General features: G+C 43.7%; 1 protein-coding gene across 1 annotated transcript in view; it reads right to left on the bottom strand.

Moving 5' to 3' along the window:
• Positions 1 to 3,280, bottom strand: part of BARX2 (BARX homeobox 2) — a 75,711-nt gene extending 72,431 nt beyond the window's left edge. The window contains exon 1 of the mRNA XM_090290909.1: positions 2,758 to 3,280. Within this exon, the coding sequence (XP_090147035.1) occupies positions 2,758 to 2,944 (187 nt within the window). The 5' untranslated portion in view covers positions 2,945 to 3,280. The remainder of the gene's footprint in view (positions 1 to 2,757) is intronic.
• Positions 3,281 to 19,075: the final 15,795 nt, after the last annotated feature.

Below are 19,075 nucleotides of genomic sequence, written 5' to 3'. Positions count from 1 at the left end.
GTTAGTGTCTGATAATAAATTAGTGTCATGTGATTAGCTGCCTGATGTAAAATGTTTCCATTCCCCAGTTTACCTGAATTCATGCTCTTCTGCCTGAGGAGACTCAGTATCATAAACTGACGTTTCAATTACTAAATCTAAACAACATGGACTGCTTAGCCATGCAGAGGCTTTTTACATGCTACGGTTTTCTTTCCGCCCCAACTTTATGTACTTATGGTTCAGTGTGGTAACTTAGTTTATCTTAGTTTTCATTATTTTAACTGACGAAGTTCACTTCTGTTAGTTAATTAAATCTTAAGACGGCAAACCAAAGGACGAGAAAGTTTAGTAACTCTAATTCCAATTTACGTCTTCCATTTGATTTGAACTTTTTATGCATTGGTTCTACCAAAAGTGTTAGTTATCTATATATGGGGTGGGGGGGGCAGACAAATTGTAGTTTCATTATGGATGATGGATGCCAGGAACTTATTGCTGTTGTTTTTTTAAATTAATTTTTGCAAAAGATTAAGTTCATCCAATCTAAGATTTTGATCCTGACATAACTGTTAAAAGCAACAAAAATGCTTTGAAAGTAGGGTAAGTAGGGTATTTGCAAAACTTTTGCAAAGTCACTAATGGGATTCCCATGATCTAATACATGTAAGGCTTTAACTGTAATCGTAAACCCGCTGAAAGCTTTGAATCTGAAAGTATGAACTATTGTAGCCAGTTTTTATGGGTTTAATTCCACCGGCAAATCTCAGTTTCTGTCTTTTAAATCTCAGTTAGAGCAAAATCATAACACATTTTCAAAAGAACAACGTAAAGAAAGCAAGTGCTGGAAGGACAGGGCAAGAAAACCACTGCCCAAACCACCTTCTCCCACAGACCGTCCATGAACATCAAAGGCCCAAAACTGAGCAAAACTTTTAGCTCATGATACACGTGCAGTTCACTTTTAATGCTCAGAAAGCATTACGTGGATCATTTTATTTTCCTCTGATTTATTTCCCAGACAAGGTTCAGTAAAACACGGAACTTAGCCTCAACTGATGACTGAATCACTGTTTGGGGAGGCTATTTATTACTCGTTTTCTGGCATGTTTTCTTCTGTGATCCAATTCCGTGACTGCTAAAAGACAGGAAAAGCTGCCTTCAAATCAATGCATGGCACAAAGTCACTAAAAAAAAAAAAAAAAAAAAAAAAATGCTGGCACTGTGCTCTACCTAGGTATTCAGAAGTTGCTCTGTTTTGCCCTAGGAACCTCCAGGTATGCAATCTTAGCAGCGTGCATCGAGATTTGTGATGAAAACAGATCCTCTCCTTTGCCTCAAAAGGATTTGAGTTATTGTAGCAAATGATTATTTATGCTCAAAATGAGATTCAGCCTCCCTCCAAATATCCAAATATCTATGCAGGCTATTCATCCAAGGGTTTACGTGTGGTAGGCATACAAATGTAAAAGCATCAATATCAAGGATATCTACCTTGTTTCTAAATTTTCTTTCTTGTTTCTTCTTTTGCGTATTTCTTGGTTTTTAAATCCAGTATTACAAGTCTTGTTATGGACTGTTAGGCCTAATTCCACCTCACAGGCAAAGTTTATTTTACAAAGGCATAATTGAACACGGTAGTCATTTAATAACCAAATACATGTAAGAGCAACTTGGTTTGAAAAGAACTTTATGTATTTACACACGTATGTACTGATTGCCCTACAGGGACTGCCAGTGGAACCGGCAGCAAACACAGGCTTCCAAGCATTGTGCACTAGTAGCTCTTGGCCTGAAGGTTCCAAAAATGTTTTTCAAAAATGCTGCTAGCTCTTCACTTTACTTCTTCAATGTAAGTGTAATTAAATTAATTTCATGCCACCCATGCAACAAACATAACCTCAAAGCTCCTTTTGGTTTGGAAACACCGTATTTTTACCTCGAGTCAATAACTTCTTTGATAAAAATTGCTTCAACTTTTTTAGCTGTTTTGTTTTGTTTTGCTATACCTACGTTTAAATAGTCTAACTCCTCTCTTAATGAACTCCAAGTGTATTATAGAAACATTTGGATTTGTTTTTACATAAAGCTGCGCCGTTTTTAGTGTATTTATTAAGTGTTCTTTATTGTCACTATTACTCTTGGCTCTTATAGAGAAAGGAACTCAGATTTGAGGATGTTTTTATTGTTATCATTGTTGTTTTTTTAGTTTAGTTCAGTGTAGTTTAGTTTAGCGGGCACTTAGAACTAACTCCTCAGCGCGCACCACATTGTGACGTATTCCAAAACTATTTCCCCCAGAGGAGATCCTTTTAAGTAAAGTTCAGCGACTACAGGATTTTGTTGAGAGCCTCCAGATTTACTTGTAGAATTCCCAGTGAAGACAGGGGGTTGGAGTTAACTCAAGATGAGAAGCAACACCACTTCCTGAAACAATGATTTAGGCGCTGAACCAGGTCAAGAGTTAGAACTTTCTGACTGAGAACCAAGGCAGCGCTGGGAAGGAGGAAGAGTCCTCCGGCTCTGGCGGCCCGCTTCTGGGGCGCGCTCGCCATCCCTTCATTTCCAGCCTAGTGGTCGACACCTTGACAAGCCCTTCCCAGGCTGCAGTTGCCTTTGCAATGCCCGCCGCTGACAGTCTAGTCCTCCGCAGGGGCACAAGAGAGGACTCCCCAGGGCCCTTCCTCTCGCCCCCGGGCGGGAGGACAGAGGCGGTAAAGCGCCCGACACGGGCCTGAGAGTTACCGCACCCCACCAGTCCCCCAGCGGGCGCCTTACCGGTACAGGAATGCAGGGGCTTGGGTCGTACGACTAGCGACGGGCACACGGAATAGAGGGAAAGTTTCTCAAAGTAGTCGCAGGTCTCCTTGGAGAGGATCTCGTCGATCATGAAAGTCTTGTAGCGCCGCCTGGCTGCTTTGAGTTGGCCGGGCGAGCTCAGCCTCAGCTCCGCGTGGCAGTGCATGGTGAGCAGGGGCCGCGGGGGCAGACGCTCCGGCGGGGTCTCTGCCCCGCGCCTCGGCAGCCAGGAGGTGACGGAACCCTGGACGCGCGCGGAGGGGAGCGGGCACCCGGCGCGCCGGCCGCGCGTCTAGACCCACCCGCAGATCAGCATCTTCGCCGCGCCTTTTTGGGACACCGCAACTGTCAATCAGCGCGCGCTTCCTGCAGGGCCGGGCGTGGAGTCACGACACGACGAGGGGCGTAGGCACCCTGCCAGCCTGTGCCACCCGGGCGGGAGCCTGCGCGCCGCGTGCACGCCGCTCTCCTTGCCTCCTCCCGCCTGTTGGTGTCTCACGCTCCCCTGTCTGCCTTTCTATTTTAAGAGACTCGCTTGGGCTCTCCTCCCCGCCCCCCTCCAGGAACGTGCTCCAGGTGTATGTGTGTGTGCGTGTGTGTACGTGTGTAGACTGTGTGCGCGCTCGAGTGTGCGCGCAGTACGGGGAGCGCGCACCACCCCAGCCGCAGGCCTGGCCTATGCTGGCCGCTGCCCCCACGCTGGTCCCCGTGCACCTCCTTCGAGTACGTGTTGCCACCGGCCTGGTCCCGCTCCCGCCGCCGGCAACCGAGCGGACGGGCGCGTCTAGTTATCTTACTAGAAATAAGTCGAGTCCTCGCCGAGTCTCCCGAGGGCTTCGGCCCCAGAGCCGATGCCTCCTGGGACCAGTGTGCCTCTCCCCTTCCCTGCATGGACCCCCGCAGGCCCTCTCCCGAGGACTGCGGCGGCCCTTCCGCTCTCTACACTCGGTGTCGGTGCGTGCAAAGCACCAGGCATTTGTGCAGAAAGCAAACTTGACTGCCCCACGGACAGCCCAAAGCAGGGATGACCCTTGCCCTGTCCGTTATCCCAATAATGAACTGTAAAAATAGAGTAACTAACGAAAGCGTGTGTTCCTTTTTAAACTCTGTTTATATACTTTCCGTCGCGGAAAGGACCAGAGCCGCGCGATCCCAGAGCGCCGGCGTGCCCTTCGCAGGCAGCGCGTTCGCGGCATCTCGGAGCACCGGACTCTCCCCGCAAGGCGGCTTTGGTTCTCCATCCCTGGCCACGCGCAGGGTTGGGGAGCCGCGAAGACACTTGCTTATTTTGCGGTTGGCCTTCTCCCTCCTGGGTGCCTATCAACCGAGTGAGTCCCAAACCATAGCTGTAGGAACTTTTGCCTTCAGTTGTAGTCGTTGGGCGAAGGGTCCCCCGCCCAGCTACTGCGCCGGTGGTCCCCGGGAACCGCCCCGGAGCGCCGGGTTCAGACGCAGACAGCCTTCTCCGAGGCCGAGTTTGGGGCTGGTGACATTTCTTCCCTTGAAACCTGTGATCAGCCCGAGTCTCAGAGGGCCCTCCCAGGAGCTGCTTGCCCGGGAGCAAGTCTCCGCGGAAGCAAATCGACCCTAGCGCGCGGGCGGGTGGTTTGACTCTGAGGGATGAGACACAAATGGGGAATTAACCATTAACCACTTGGAGCAAATAGATAGTGATAAAACGAATCAGAGCCGAACAACAGACAAGGCTCCTTTGAGGAACTTCATTCCTGAAGTGCCTGTATGTGCCACTCGGTCCCCTCCTTTCCATTTACAATCGCTTAACTTTATTCTCCTAATCAAAGCAGGGAGGTCCCGGGGCCCGTCAGAACAGTGGCCAGGGGTCGCGACGGCGGAGCGCTTCCCACAGCAAAGCCGGGAGGTTACCGCGCTGAGCCCGGGCGCGCTCCCGGCTCTGGTGGCAGTCCCCGCGGCGAGCCCACCATACTGCGCGGAGCCCAGGACAGCTCACCGATCAGCCTGGCCTCGCTGTCTGGCGCCAAGACTTAGGTGCTCTCCTGGACGCAGGAGGAGCAGGGACACGAGGGGTCCCAAGGGCGCGGCGTTGGCGCCGAGGGCAGTCTTAGGTGGGGAAGTGCATTTGCCCCCTGGGAAGTGCGGGGCTGTATGCAGCCGCCGAGAAATAAATGTCTGGAGGAATTTGCGCGCAGCGTGCCCGGGGGCAACCCCACAGACAGCGGAGACTGCGGAGCGACTTTTCATTCCACCTGGCGACTCCGTCAAGGGACTGAGCGTTACCCGTTTGGGCTCTTTTGTCGGGCCCTGCGTTGCGCTCTCGGAATGCGCGCGCTCTGGGGCCGGGGCCGGTCTTTCCATGGCCCCTCTTTTCCTCAACGCCAGACTTTTTTTTACCCTCTCGGGTCCTTCCCATTCCTTTCACCGCCGCTAACTCCTTTCCAGTTTTTCCTCCAATTTCTTCCTTTCTCCCGCTGTTTGCAGCACCTTCGCCCTCCTCTCCTCTATCCAACCCTCCCTGTTTCTTCTCTCTTGTGCCCTCGCTTCTCTTCTCCCCATCTTCCATGCCCGTTCCTCTTTTTCTTTCTTTCCTTCTTTTCCTTTCCTTACTCCTTCTCCTCCTTCACTTCCGTCAAACTCAGATCTGGAGCCGCGCTCCTGTGCCCGTGCGTGGCGGCGCACACGGAAGGCTGCAGGCCGCTCACAGGAGGGAAGCCCTTGGCGCCTGGCCCCGCGGGAATCCGCCTTGCCTCGGAGGGCCGGCGGTGCCCTCCAGCCGCCTCCCCCGCCCCCCTCCACCTCCTCTCGACCTCAGGGACAAAATTCGTCCAGATTTCCCTGCAGACTGGTCCTTTGATTTGAAATCTGCAGTGTTATAAATAGCTAAAGAAGTAAAATATTTCATTTCAACAAATCTTGTATTTTCCATCTTTTCTATTTTCTACTACCGAGGCAACAGAGCTCAGAGGGGTCTGCGGACGGCAGTCCCCAGGTGTACTGCGGGGAGAGACCAGATCCTGGAGTCTGGAGCCTCGACCTCTGTCGTTTATAATCGAAGCCGAGCCTTAGTGTTCTCATTTGTAAATGGTAGTCATAATACATGCTTCACAAGGCTGGCTTTTCATAATCTGTGCCTCTACACGAGCAGTTCCCTTTCTGGGAATGCCCTCCGCCCCTCCCTCCTTCTGGGCCTGAAAAACTAGTTCAAGACCCATCTCAAATGTCATCTCGGCTGTGAACCGTTTCCCCTCTCCCCAAGGCTGCGATTCCCACCTCTGTCTTAGTGGCCCCTTGACTGTCTTACTGTCTTTGGCAGGTTTATTTCACCCACTGGACAATGAACTTCTGGCAGGCCAATTCCTTGTGTGTTGTTATTCATCTTTTATCACCAATACCAGCACACACCTGGCACAAAGCAGTTGTCAGGGAATCTGTCGTGAATTAATAAATGCATGAAACCTGGGGTAATTATTTAATTATAAAGACCCAAGTACACAATGGACTTCAAATCTTAACTAGCTTTATTTAATTTGTCTTTCTCCTTAAATGAGTCTCTTCTCCCCTTCCTTGATATTTTTGGGTTTTCAGCAATAGCATCTAACACAGTTCCCATTCTGCTCCCACCCCTCGTTTCACTCCCTCTCTCCCCCTCTCAGACTGTGAAGGGCTTCTGTGGGAGGAAGCACACCCCAGTTGTCAATCACAACTTGGGGCTTTGGTCAGGAAGAGTCAGGGGTTTAGTTTCCAACATTAATGAAGTGGCTGGAACAGCAAACATCTGCCAAAGAGACTCAAACCTTTCCAGCTGCTGGAGACCCATAAACACTTCCCAGACTCCTGTCTATACCCAGGCAGAGTCTGTCCCTGTATCAGGGAGGAACACACAGACAGAAACAGTCCCATTTGCACCCAGCTGCTTAGGCAGGCATGGAAGACAATAAAAATGATAAAAATTCACACCGTCCAGGAGGCTTCAGGAGACCAAGCCCCCATCCCCAGACTGGCACCTGGTTCCTGGAGACCAGAAAGATGAGGGCAAGAACACCTTAGCAAAGTTAGGGGGCTCTGACGACTAAAAACCAAAGAATCCCTGTTTCCCATTTCAGCCCCCACCTAGTATCCCCTCTCAACTAGAACACGAAATGTAGTAGAGCAAAATGGTTTTTAAAAATCATAGAGTAGCATTTAAATTGCAGTTAGGATCTAACCCTAGAAGAACTCAGCCTGATTTTTTAGTTTAACTGTCCCTTTATAATCTTGGGCTATTTGTCCATGTAGATATTTAGAAGCAGCCAAGACATGTCTTTAAAATACACTAATTTATCCCCAACCACCTTTTCTCTAAAGCAGGGGAGGGAGGATCCGAAAAAGCATTTCTTACATTCTAGTAAAGGGTACTTAATAACTTGTATTTCAGTTGCTACATTTTGAAATAGTTTCAGACATGTAAAAGCAAAATAGGGGAAGCCTTGTAAGTTAATATTCCCCGGGGCCCCAGGGCCATGCCAAAGCTGCTGTCTGCAGAGCCCAGCACGGCAGCCTTGCATAACAAGAAGTTAGAGGAGGAGTACAGGAGGCCAGCTTATTTTTAATGATGATATTAATTTACAAAAACTGCTCTCATACATTGTAAAGCATCTTTCTAAAGAAAGGGCACAAGTGCAGCCTGCTTGACAAATGGCCTTGGAAAGGTCTGAACAAGTCCTTCTATCCTTTTTCACATCTTTCTGGGGGAAAGTTTAAACTGGAAAAAAAAAAAAAAAAAGGCTGTATACACAGAGCACCAAACATTTATATGATGAATGAAATGCAGTAAATCATCCAAATGGTTCCAAAATGTAAAGCTTGGTGTACAGATGAAAATTGTTTCTTTTGCTGATTAATTTTCTTTTTAATTGGGCCTTCCTAATATCCAACAGCCCTGTTTCTGCCAATAGTGTGCCTCAATTACCCCAAAGATATAGCCAGGAAAATAAAAGTCAGTCTCTTCTAGCTTCGTCATAACATTGCGAAAATAGATGTAGAAGTTTGGAGTAACATTGGTTGTGACTTTTTTTTCCCCACACGCTATCCCTTCACTAATGAGAAAGCTGCAACGAGATAGGAAAGGACACAAATATGCAGTGGGTAAGTGGAAAGAACTTTCAAGTTACACAAATCTGGTTCCATTCCCACTTCGTAATTTCCCTGATCACCCGTCTTCAACCATAACATGCGGGTAACGAGGGCCAACTCAGAGGTCTGCTGGAGGATTTCACGGATGTGTGCATGTCACTAGCTCATGAAATGCCAGTCTCCCCCGACCTTTCCTTTGAGTTCAAAAGAAAAGCAATTTGTTATCAAAAACCTTCACAAAATAAAACTGCATCTTAAAAAGCATCAGAGCCTCTGCTGTTTCTGATGGGCTTGAGGTTCGTTTCTGCTCCACGTTCAAAACCCAGGATCAACCAAGAAATAAAGAGCGGGAGGAGCAGCCACAAGAGTGGCGACTATCCTTAAGTCAAGGAAATGGCCCTGGCCACCAAGAGTCCCTAAGTGCTACTTAACATCTGGCACCTACAACCACAGACTCAGCACATCTGCAGACGTCAATCATTCTGACCGGCACTTCTCAAGAAACTGACTCATTTATAGTTGCAATGTTTTTTGTCTGGATTAAAAAAAAAAAAAAATGCCATGAACCTGCACCCACTGGGTGACACCTCAGCCCAATTATTTCATAAAACATTTCTTCTTCTTTCCTTTGCCTCAAGTAGGCCTCGTTCTGGTTTCATGTGGCTTTCTGTTGCCTTTCCTGACACAGAGCCCGTCAGCCACCCAAACGAGGTAGGATTTCAAAGAGTACAAGCACTTGGTGGGTTGGTCATTCCCTGTCGCCTGATAGCAAGGACAAGAACGGCCCTGAGGCAGCCAGCACAGAGAGAGACCCATCGAGCCTGTCTGCCTTCAGAACACATAAAGGCGAAGACAACGCTCACAGAAAGCTTTAAATGATTAAAGAAATTTGCTGGTGTGATTGTTGGTATGCTAATTCAGGACACTATTTTACCGAGAACTATGAGGGTAGTATGCCAATCAGAGAATGTAATGGTGTCTGCTCTCCAGGTTGCTAAGAGGATGTTTGTATAAACTCCTGGCCACAGGTGCTAACCTACTTCGGTCTAAGTGTAGTGAGTGAGGGTGAGTGAGTTTACTCATGCCTGTGCCCACAGTCTGTAAGGTGGCGGGGGGTGGGGGTAGCTTGTTTGTTTGCTTTTGCTTGTTTTTAGAAACGAAGAGAGGAGAAGGAAATAGAAATAGAAAAGAGGGAAAGGAGAGATACTTGAAAATCTTTACTACACAAATTAAAGAGAAATCCTTAATCTTAGAGGAAGGAGAAAGAAAATGGAGCCGAGTGAATTGTCTGGCCCAAATTCTCAGCCTCGGTTAGCAGACTCTCAGGCATGGGGACTATTTCTTTTTCTAAGAAATAAACCACAATTTGAAATGTTTCTTGTGATGATAGGCTTTTAAGAGAAAGTTGATCTCCATAAGCTATTTATAATGAATATTTTTTAACACCAATAGAGATTATAACACAGCAAGTATTCTCAGAGCAAAATGAAAACTCAAAAAATAATATGGAAAATTCTGTTATTAAACATTCTTATATAAAATGCTCAAAATTTTGAGAAAACTGGAAATGTACCATTTTCTAGATAACCTGAGTGAAACGAAATTTTGCTTGAATTTTTTCATCTGTGGATTTTTATGGACAGCAATATTTTATTTCACTTCGAGCAGACAGCCTCAAAGACAATTTTTATAGATCTCTAAAGCTGAAGCTTTTCCTCGCTTACTTTCACAAGTTACAGGGATGCTCAGATCTAAATAGGCTGTAAATTACCAAAGTAAATGAATGAGTTGGTGCCAATCTCTACGCATTTCAATTACATGAGCCGCCTGCCCTTTTAAATGGGATTTGAAGTCATCACAGACAGAGAATCTGCAGTTCTATTGCCAGTCCACATTCTGATACGTTTACTTAAGTCAATTATTGAGTCTATTAGATTATGTCTACATAAGCTGCCAAAACATCTGGTCATTTCAATCAGTTCAATAAACAATTCTGCCAAGTCAGGGCGGGGATTTAGTCAACTTAGTCATTTGTAGAACGACGGGTTGTTTTCTCAGGGTAGACAGTGAGCATAGCTCAAAAGGTTTTGGTTTTCTCCTCTAACCAGAACACAGTCCATAGTTCCTGGAGGTGGTTGTGATTTTTAGCAGTTAATGCTTGGAAGGTGTTCTGACAGATCCTCAGTTCAAAATGTCATGGATATGAATACGACTTACCCACATCTCTGAGACAATTATGCATTCATTTGAATTTTATGTTCTCAAAATTAGGGCTATGTCAGAATTAAGCTGGACTGGTGTTGGCTAAACGTTGAAAAATAAAAGTCACAGTGCTTCGAATCACAGAATAATGTTTATCCCCCTCTAATTTATTGGCATTCCTGTGTCCATGTTTTGAATGATTTGAATTACCAAATATCAGTGAATACAGCTTTCATCTGAACTACTGTTGCACAAAATGATTCTCTACAAAATCAAAATAATACAATTATTTCGCTCATTTAGTCCCTTATATAAATATCATCTACAGATATTTGGAATTTCAAATAATTATCTTAATGGGTCACACAGAGACAGCCCTGAAGAGAAACAAATGCACAAAGAAGGGGAGGGAGAGTTTTAGAATCTCAGCCCAACATTCTGCTCGTATTACCTCATTTTCCTTTTGCATTAACATTCTCACTCATGAACTAAAAACCCTCTGATCTGAAATATTCTAAAAAATGATTTGGTTTAGCCCTGGCCAAGTGGCTCAGTTGATTGGAATGTTGTCGGGTACACCAAGAGGTTGCAGGTTGGATTCCCAGTCAGGGCGCATACCTAAGTTGCAGGTTCAATCCCCAGTTGGGACAACCAATCAATGTCTTTCTCCCTCCCTCTCTCTCTTTCTCTCTCTCTCTCTTTCTCTCTCCCTCTCTCTCTCCCTCTCTCTCCCTCTCTCTTTCTCTCTCCCTCTCTCTCCCTCTCTCTCCCTCTCTCTTTCTCTCTCCCTCTCTCTCCCTCTCTCTCTCTCACTCTCTCTTTCTCTCTCTCTCTCTCTCCCTCTCTAAAATCAATTTTTAAAAAATCCTCAAGTGAGGATTAAGAAAAGACTTGGTTTAGAAATATGTATTAGAATACAGCTCTCACTTGAATAGATGTACTGGAAGAAGAAAACATTTTCATATTCATTTGGGGGTAACATTAAGTACTTATAACCTGTCCATGTCTAATTTTTATATGACTTTGTTCTCTGTGCATAGATTTGAAGGTTTTTAAAGCCATAGACAATTAGAAATAATTGTTGTCATAACTGAATAATGTAATTTAATAATGATATTAAGTCTGAGATGACTCACCCTCCCACTGAATATTCCAGAGTACACAATCTCTTAAGTTGATGTCTGTTTTCACTTGTCAAATGTCTATTGCTTAATTGTTGGGTTAATTGTTAATTAGTTAGTTTTTTAAAGTCCTTCTCTCTGCTTTAAGAAGAAAAGTAGCTCTTTATCTCAAGGATGAAGAAATTAAAAGAAATCCAGTTTTCTAGGTAGAAGGAAGATAATTTTTGAGAAAGAGAAAAGGGGTTTTATTTAGAACCTCAGGATAAAGAGAACCTGACTTCATAAAAAACTAGAAGTTATAGCTAATAGTTGAAACAGGTTTAAGAGTAAAATCTGAGGTCCAGCAAAAGCATGATGTTTATGTGGTCAAGGAGGAGAATTTTCATTTTGATGATGTTGGTGTTGAGACGGGAAGTTGAGAGGACCAAGACATTTTGGAGATTAAGCAGAAGGACTCTGGACTAAGAATAGGATAAACTAGTGATATCAAATAGCAGTGGGAGGCAGGAGGAGGGTAGATCATAGTTGACCTCTTCTGGAAAGAACTAGACTTTGTTTTCCATCTGTAAGGACTAATTACGCAAAGTTTATGTTTTCATTTATGCAGGATAATTTTAGAAAAGTAGCTCTCACAGCACTGCAGACAATGGCTTGGAGAACAGAAAGGCAGCGGGGCACCAGGGAACGTGCTGAAGAGATGATGAAGAAGGTGACCGTGGACACAATATGCAGATGGGTTTCTGAGAACCGCCAGCTGATTAACAAGCTTAAAGAAAAGTGCACAGCCTCACACACAACCTTCAGAGGACACACGCCTATGTTAAATGGCTTACGAGCAGGTTACTGTCCTGATGACAAACTACAGAGTGATTTACAAGGTAATATTGTAGAATACAAAGACCCAAACGAAAAAGCCTACATTAGTCACCCACTGTCTGCAGTCATGTAAAGCTGTGTGACATTTTTAGAGGGCAGTTTAGCATTATGTCTCAAATTCAAAATCAACCAACTAATCCCAATCAAGGAATTTAAACCAAGCTGTGGTTCTCAAACATGGCTGTGTAACAATCTCCAAGCAGAGCTTGTTTAAGAACTCCCAATTTCTCAGCCTCTCCTAACAGAGTATTTTAGGTGTGAGAATTGACACTTTTAAACAAGTGGCCCTCTTGATTTGACTACTTTTTTACAAACAGGGTGCTAAAAAGATAAAAACAAAAGTGGGGAAAGCTATAAACAGAAGGAAGGATGTTACTTGTAAGAGGAGTCCTTATAATTGCAGAAAACTGGAAAATCTGTTATTTCACCTCTCTGAACCTCAGTTCTTTTATCTTTGCAATAAATATACATACTCAACACCATAATTGTGAGATTAAATGAGAATTCACATAAATGGTTTAGACAACAGCTGACACATTGTTAAAGATCAATAAATGCTAGTTATTATTACTAAAATACTGAGTGCGGGGGAAAGCAAATTTAAATAATAGAATAAATGTACAATTTAATATAATTTAATTTAATTTGGAAACATTGTTTATATACATATGTAGATACGTGCATGAAACTATCCAAAAGCATGTTTAAATATTAACAGTGATAATTTCTTGATAGTGGGATTTTGAGGGACTTACTTTCCTTTCTATAGTTGTGAGTATTGTTTGAATTGTTTTACAATTAACATGCATCATATTCCCTCAAAATATTGTTTTTAAGTCAAAACTATAAAGGCTACTTCAATAATATCTTACATTTGCATAACACTTGAGAACACTTTGCAGAAAATTTCCAAATACCTTACTTCATGTGAGCCTCACACAGTCTTGTGAATGAAAAAAGAGGTGTCTTGTCATTTCTGTTTTACATTTGAAGAATCTGAGTATAAGTGGTTCACTTGAGGACCCCCAAAACACCCCCACATGGCTGAGCTTGCAGACTAGTCTCAAACCCGTCTTTTGACTCCCGATTCACCAAACCTTCTACTGGACAATGTTTCCCCACTAATCCTATATACATATAATTACAGTTTTTACAAATGTCTACTTTTTACTTATCTATCCTCCCATTTAAAAAAATGCTAGGCACTTGATAAAAGTGAAATAACTGAATATTAAGAAGATTGATATAAAAATATATTAAAGTCAGGGTATATCAAAGTTATATCTCTGATAGAAACTTTGTCCTGCAGCTTTGGTTACTAGAATTCAATCTAAATACAGACAGTCCCAACCACCTGTTAAATGTTAACAAATTTCATGAGCAAAGAATATGAGTTGATAATTATGTAGAACGCGGACTGACAACGAGGCTAATCTGGGTTCTCACAAGTTTTTTCGCTCTAGCAACTCAGCCCGGGCGTCTGACGTGGCTTTAGGACCAAGCAGGTGTGGCGTCTGACCGTGGCTGGAAGCAGGAGAGGATTCTAAGGGCGCAACAAAAGTCTGAGTTGAGAGTGTGGCCGTCACTGCCCTCTGCCGGATGAAAAGGCCGTTCGCTGTCTGTGCTGTGGAATCATGACGCCCTCTAGCGGCAAAAATACATTACATCCTGGAAAACGGTCTAGTGAGGCGCTGCGTCCGCGTTCCTGCCTGTCCGCTAGTCGCAGAGGTTATCTCGGCTCTGACAAGCTCTTGTGGTCTGCAGCAGTTATCATTGCATGGGTTTTTAGCACAGACATTTAGGTAATTCTACCAGCAGCAAACAGGGTCTCCTCTTGGGGGTTCCTTACCCTCAATTCTGTGTCAGAGGTGTCACTCGTTGCTATTCTTTCCTAAAATAGTGAAACAGATTAAGGGAGACTGTTTAGATTTCAAAGAGAAGGCTCTTTGCTGGTACTAAACTCTAGTTTTAGTCCTAATATCCTCACTATCACGGATTTAAATTCTCCATCTAAAATAATTTATACAGCTTCATTCTACTTCTATTGAATAAGGCAGCAATTTCCAACCAGTGTTCTGCAAGAATTTCTTTTTTAATCCTCACTCAAGGATATGTTTATTAATTTTAGAGAGAGAGATAAGGGGAGAGAGAGAGAGAAACATTGCCTTTCATATATGCCCAACCAGGAAGCGAACCCGCAACCTAAGACTGTGCTCTGACCGGGAATCAAACCTGCACCTTCTGGTATACAGGAAAACACTCCAACCAGCTGAGTCACCTGGCCAGGGCACAAGAATTTTTAAAACATGTGATAACTGACCTATATTTTCCCTTAAATTGTCAAATAAAGCAGTGACAACAACCAACACAACAGCTGTCCAGTGTGAATGAATCAAAATTATATCTATTTCTTTGTCAGATTGCAGACAATACAATAGATTTTTTGGTGGGCCGTAGAACTTTAGTAATTAGTTTATGTGTGCCATGAGATGAAAAAGGCTGAAAAACTCTGGAATAAGGGCCTTTAACAAGGGAGGACATGGAAACAGCACGTAATACAAGTAGAAAGTCTGCACCCCGCTGTTACAAGACCCAGGACCGTGCCCCACTCCACAGCTGGAGAGAATGCAGCTTTAGAGCATCCTAGGTTGGGGGGTCTCAGCCGCAAGTGAAAGACCTACTTTCCCAAGGTAGTTTGTCTCAGAGAGCTAATTAGTGTCTGGTGCGACATATCTCATGTGTTCGGCCCCAGGTACATACATGTACATTTTCATTATACATGTTTGTCTACTTTACACCAAATTTAATCTATCCAGTTTTTATGAACTAGGTGCACTCATGGTGCTCTGAATTTATAACTGCCACCTGGTCTCCCCTAACTTAGGTTAAAGTTGAGGGTCTGAAAGCAGAGAGTTGAGAGTCTGACTGAAAAAGGAAACTGTACGAGGTAAAACATTAATAACAGGACGAACATAAGAGAAGTGAAATAGGAAGAACACGGTTTTTCCTGCCAGGAGAGAAAGCCCTAACACAGTAAATTTAAAAATTTTAAATACTATCAACAGTGCTACTGTCCCATAACTTATTTTCTCATTCTCCCTCTTTTTTGCAATGGATCAGCCAGAGCAAATCGGTCTCGCCAGGTATGAAAAACAAGTTTGTATATGACTACAGCAACCCCTCCCCCCCACCAAGAAATTTCCAAAACAAAACTCGAACTCATGTGAGTTGCTACAACTACCACAAAACTATGGCCAATGATTGAGAAGCTGGCAGAGGTACTGCATTCCTAATGACTGTTTAGCCCAGCGGTTCTCAACCTGTGGGTCGTGACCCCTTTGGGGGTCAAACGACCCTTTCACAGGGGCCACCTAAGACCATCAGAAAACACATATATAATTACATATTATTTTTGTGATTAATCATTATGCTTTAATTATGTTCAATTTGTAACAATGAAAATCCATCCTGCATATCAGATATTTACATTACGATTCATAATAGTAGCAAAATTACAGTTATGAGGTAGCAACGAAAATAATTTTATGGTTGGGGGTCACCACAACATGAGGAACTGTATTAAAGGGTCGCGGCATTAGGTAGGTTGAGAACCACTGGTTTAGCCAATCAGGTAACTGAGTGTGGGGATAGGATAGTGTTAAAGCTTTGGGCATTTCATACCATGTTCTTGAAAGGCACCATTTTCTTCTAAGCATTGCTTTGCATTGCATTGCTTTGATTGTGGTCATGCATTGCAATTCTGTGTTATAGAAATATACATACAAATTGAATATAGAGATAATTAATACTACAAATATTTATTGAGCATCCACTTTGCCCAGGAACTGTGCTGGTTCAAAGAAATATACTGGTGCACAATATACACTCCCAGTCCTCGGAGGAACAGACCTGCAGTGGAGACAGACAAGTCAACGGGCAGCTGTACCCAAGATCATGTACTGAGAACAATGGGAGCACAAAAGGGGGGGCCTCAGTTTTAAGAGAGATCAGGAAGAATTTCAGAAGAAACTGTTACCTAAGCTAAGACCTTAAGGAAGGATATGAGTTAGCAAGCATTAAAGAAACAGGAAGAGCATTTAAGGCCGATGGGAAAACCATCCAAGGCCTAGAGCCCAGTGAAAGCATCTTCTGTTCTGGGACCTGTGGGCGTTGAGTGTGGCTGAAGCGTGGGTTGGAAGAGGAGAGTGTCAGGGGAACGTCAGCAGGGTCAAATCAGAAAGCATTTCCCAAGTTATGTTATCAATTCACATTTTATTCTGAACAATGAGAGGCACTGAAAGATTTATAGCAGGTGAATGACGATCAGATTTGTGCTCAGGAAAGGCTTGGCCACATGTTTGTAGGGCACCGATTAGAGGAGAGCAGGCACGAACACAGGGCAACAAGTGAAGATATTAATATATGAACCCAAGTGAGAGGCAGTGGTCTTCTGAAGTCATGGGGATATTTTTTAAGGAGACACTGAAGTGCTTTTAAGAAAACAGAACCCATGAGGGGGCAGTGACAGGGAGATCTGGAAACACATTTGGCGTGGGGCCAGTGTGCCAACCATAAAGAACGGCATTTCACAGACAAGCTAAATTGGCCTTCAAGAGCAAGCTTCCTGGCTTTGGGTTCACAATGGCAAAGTAGAAAGATTCTAAGCTTACTTCATCTTGTTCACAGCAAAACTATAACTACGTATTGAACAGCTATCTCTTAGAATGACCTGAAGACTAGCAGGACAGATTTCCTATACCTGTAGATATGAAGAAAGAGCCACATTGAGACAGGTAGAGGGGCAGAGACTCAATCTAGTCAGGACCCACTCTACTCCCCACTCCCCATGTGGTGACCCACAAGTGGAAGGGATATCACAGCTGCGGAGGTGCCCCCTTGAAGGGCGAGGGGATCTGAACCAGGAAGAGGAGCCCCCATAACATTTGAATTTGAAAACCAGCGGACTGTAGGAAACCAAGCTCGTACTCTTTCTGAGTGCCTACATAGAAGCAACAGTTAGAAAAGTACCTGGGTAGTAAGTGAAACTGATACATTGACTAATTTTAGGCTGTGTGCTGGAGGGACAGGGACCTGTTCGCATTTTCTCCAGAATCAGAAGTGTTTGTGGGTGTCTTTTTTTTTTTTTTTTTTTTTTTTACCCTTTCTTTATTCTTCTTCCACCTCGCTGGTCTGACACAGGAGCCATTTGTGACATTCTGCATTAACATTGCTAACACTGTTCAGCCTGGCATTTCCCTGAATATCCACCCAGGCTGGCACCCTTCCAAAGTGGCTTTTGTCCTGCGAAACATGGTGGGTGACCTCAGTCGGCACCAGTACACAGCAGTGTGTCTGCAACAGTAGACACGGTGCTTCACAGCCTGGCACACCGAAGGCCTGCCCTGCACACTGGCACACCTGACACAGTGTGGCCAGGCCTTAGCCAGCTGGGTCAGGGACCAGCCTAGCCTGCCAGTGTGTCCGCAGAAGTTGAGGCCAAATCAGAACAGGAGGCCATACTAGTCTACACAGGGAATCCCTCTGGAGCACCTGACTCTGATAACAAGCCGGATTCTACCACCGGGCCCAGCAGACACCTTAGAAATAAAGCCACTTTTTCAAGACCAGGAAACATAGTTGACATACCTAATACATGGATGCAAAGAGGCAAAAATTAAGAGACAAAAGAATATGCTCCAAACAAACAAAAAACAAAAAAATATAAAACCCCAGAAAAAGAACTAAACAAAATATAGACAAGCTGTATACATGATTAAAAGTTCAAAGTAATAGTCATTAAGATGCTCATCTAATTCTTCAGACAAGTGGATAAACCCAGTGAGAACTTCAACCAAGAGATAAAAATTATAAAAGAGAACCTATCAGAACTGAAGAATATAACAACTGAAATGAAAAGTAATTCACTAAAGGAAATCAACAATAGATCAGAGGCAGAAGAATGGCTCAGCAATCAGAAAGACAGGATAGGGGACATTACCCAATTGAAAGATCACAAAGAAAAAAGAATTAAAAAGAATAAGGATAGTTGAAAGGACATTTGGGATAACATGAAGCATAACAACATCCTCATCATAGTGGTCCTAGAAGTAGAAGAGAGAGAGAAAGAGAAAACCTATTTGAAGAAATAAGGGCTGAAAACTTCCCTTACCTGGTGAAGGAAACAGACATCCAAGTTCAGGAAGCACAGAGAGTTCCAATTAAGAGGAACCCAAAAAGACCCACACTGAGGCACATAATAATTAAAATGTTAAAAGTTAAAGAGAGAATAGTAAGAGCAGCAAGAGAAAAACAACTAACTACATACAAGAGAATGCCAATAAGATTATCAGTTGGTTTTTCAATAGGAACTTTGCAGGACAGAAGGGAGTGGCACAATATATTTAATATGATGAAAGGCAAAAACTTACAACTAAGAATACTCTTCCCAGCAACATTATTATTCAGAATTGGAGAGATCAAGATTTTCCCAGACAAACAAAAGCTAAAGGAGTTCATCACCACTAAGCAAACCAGCATGACAAGAAATGTTAAAGGGAATTCTTTAAGTGTAAAAGAAAAGGTCAAAACTAGAAATAAGAAGATATATGAAAGAAAAATTACTCATTAGTAAAGGCAAACATAGTAAAGGTAGTAGACCAGTCACTCATAAAGCTGGTTTGAAAACAATTAAAATGACAATAAGTACATACCTACCAATAATTACTTTAAATATTAATGGACTAAATGCTCCATTTCAAAAAAACATAGGGTGGCTGAATGGATAAGACAAGACCCTTGAGATATATTTGTGAGATCACGTCTTTCCGCCAGTGGACACCACTAAGTAAGCATCTTTGAAATCTGTCCCATAGTCGTCACCTCTACGTCAGAGTCCCGAAGAGACGGAACAGCTGTGGAAGCTCTTTATTGGAGGTTTTAGCTTTGAAACAACCAGTGAGAGTCTGAGGAGCCATTTTGAACAATGGACAACACTCACAGACTCTTTGGTG

The sequence above is a fragment of the Furipterus horrens genome, unplaced genomic scaffold (genome assembly GCF_987537825.1).
Source record: "Furipterus horrens unplaced genomic scaffold, mFurHor1.1.pri manual_scaffold_11, whole genome shotgun sequence".
NCBI lineage: Eukaryota > Metazoa > Chordata > Mammalia > Chiroptera > Furipteridae > Furipterus > Furipterus horrens.
This window is presented reverse-complemented; position numbering and strand designations above follow the sequence as displayed.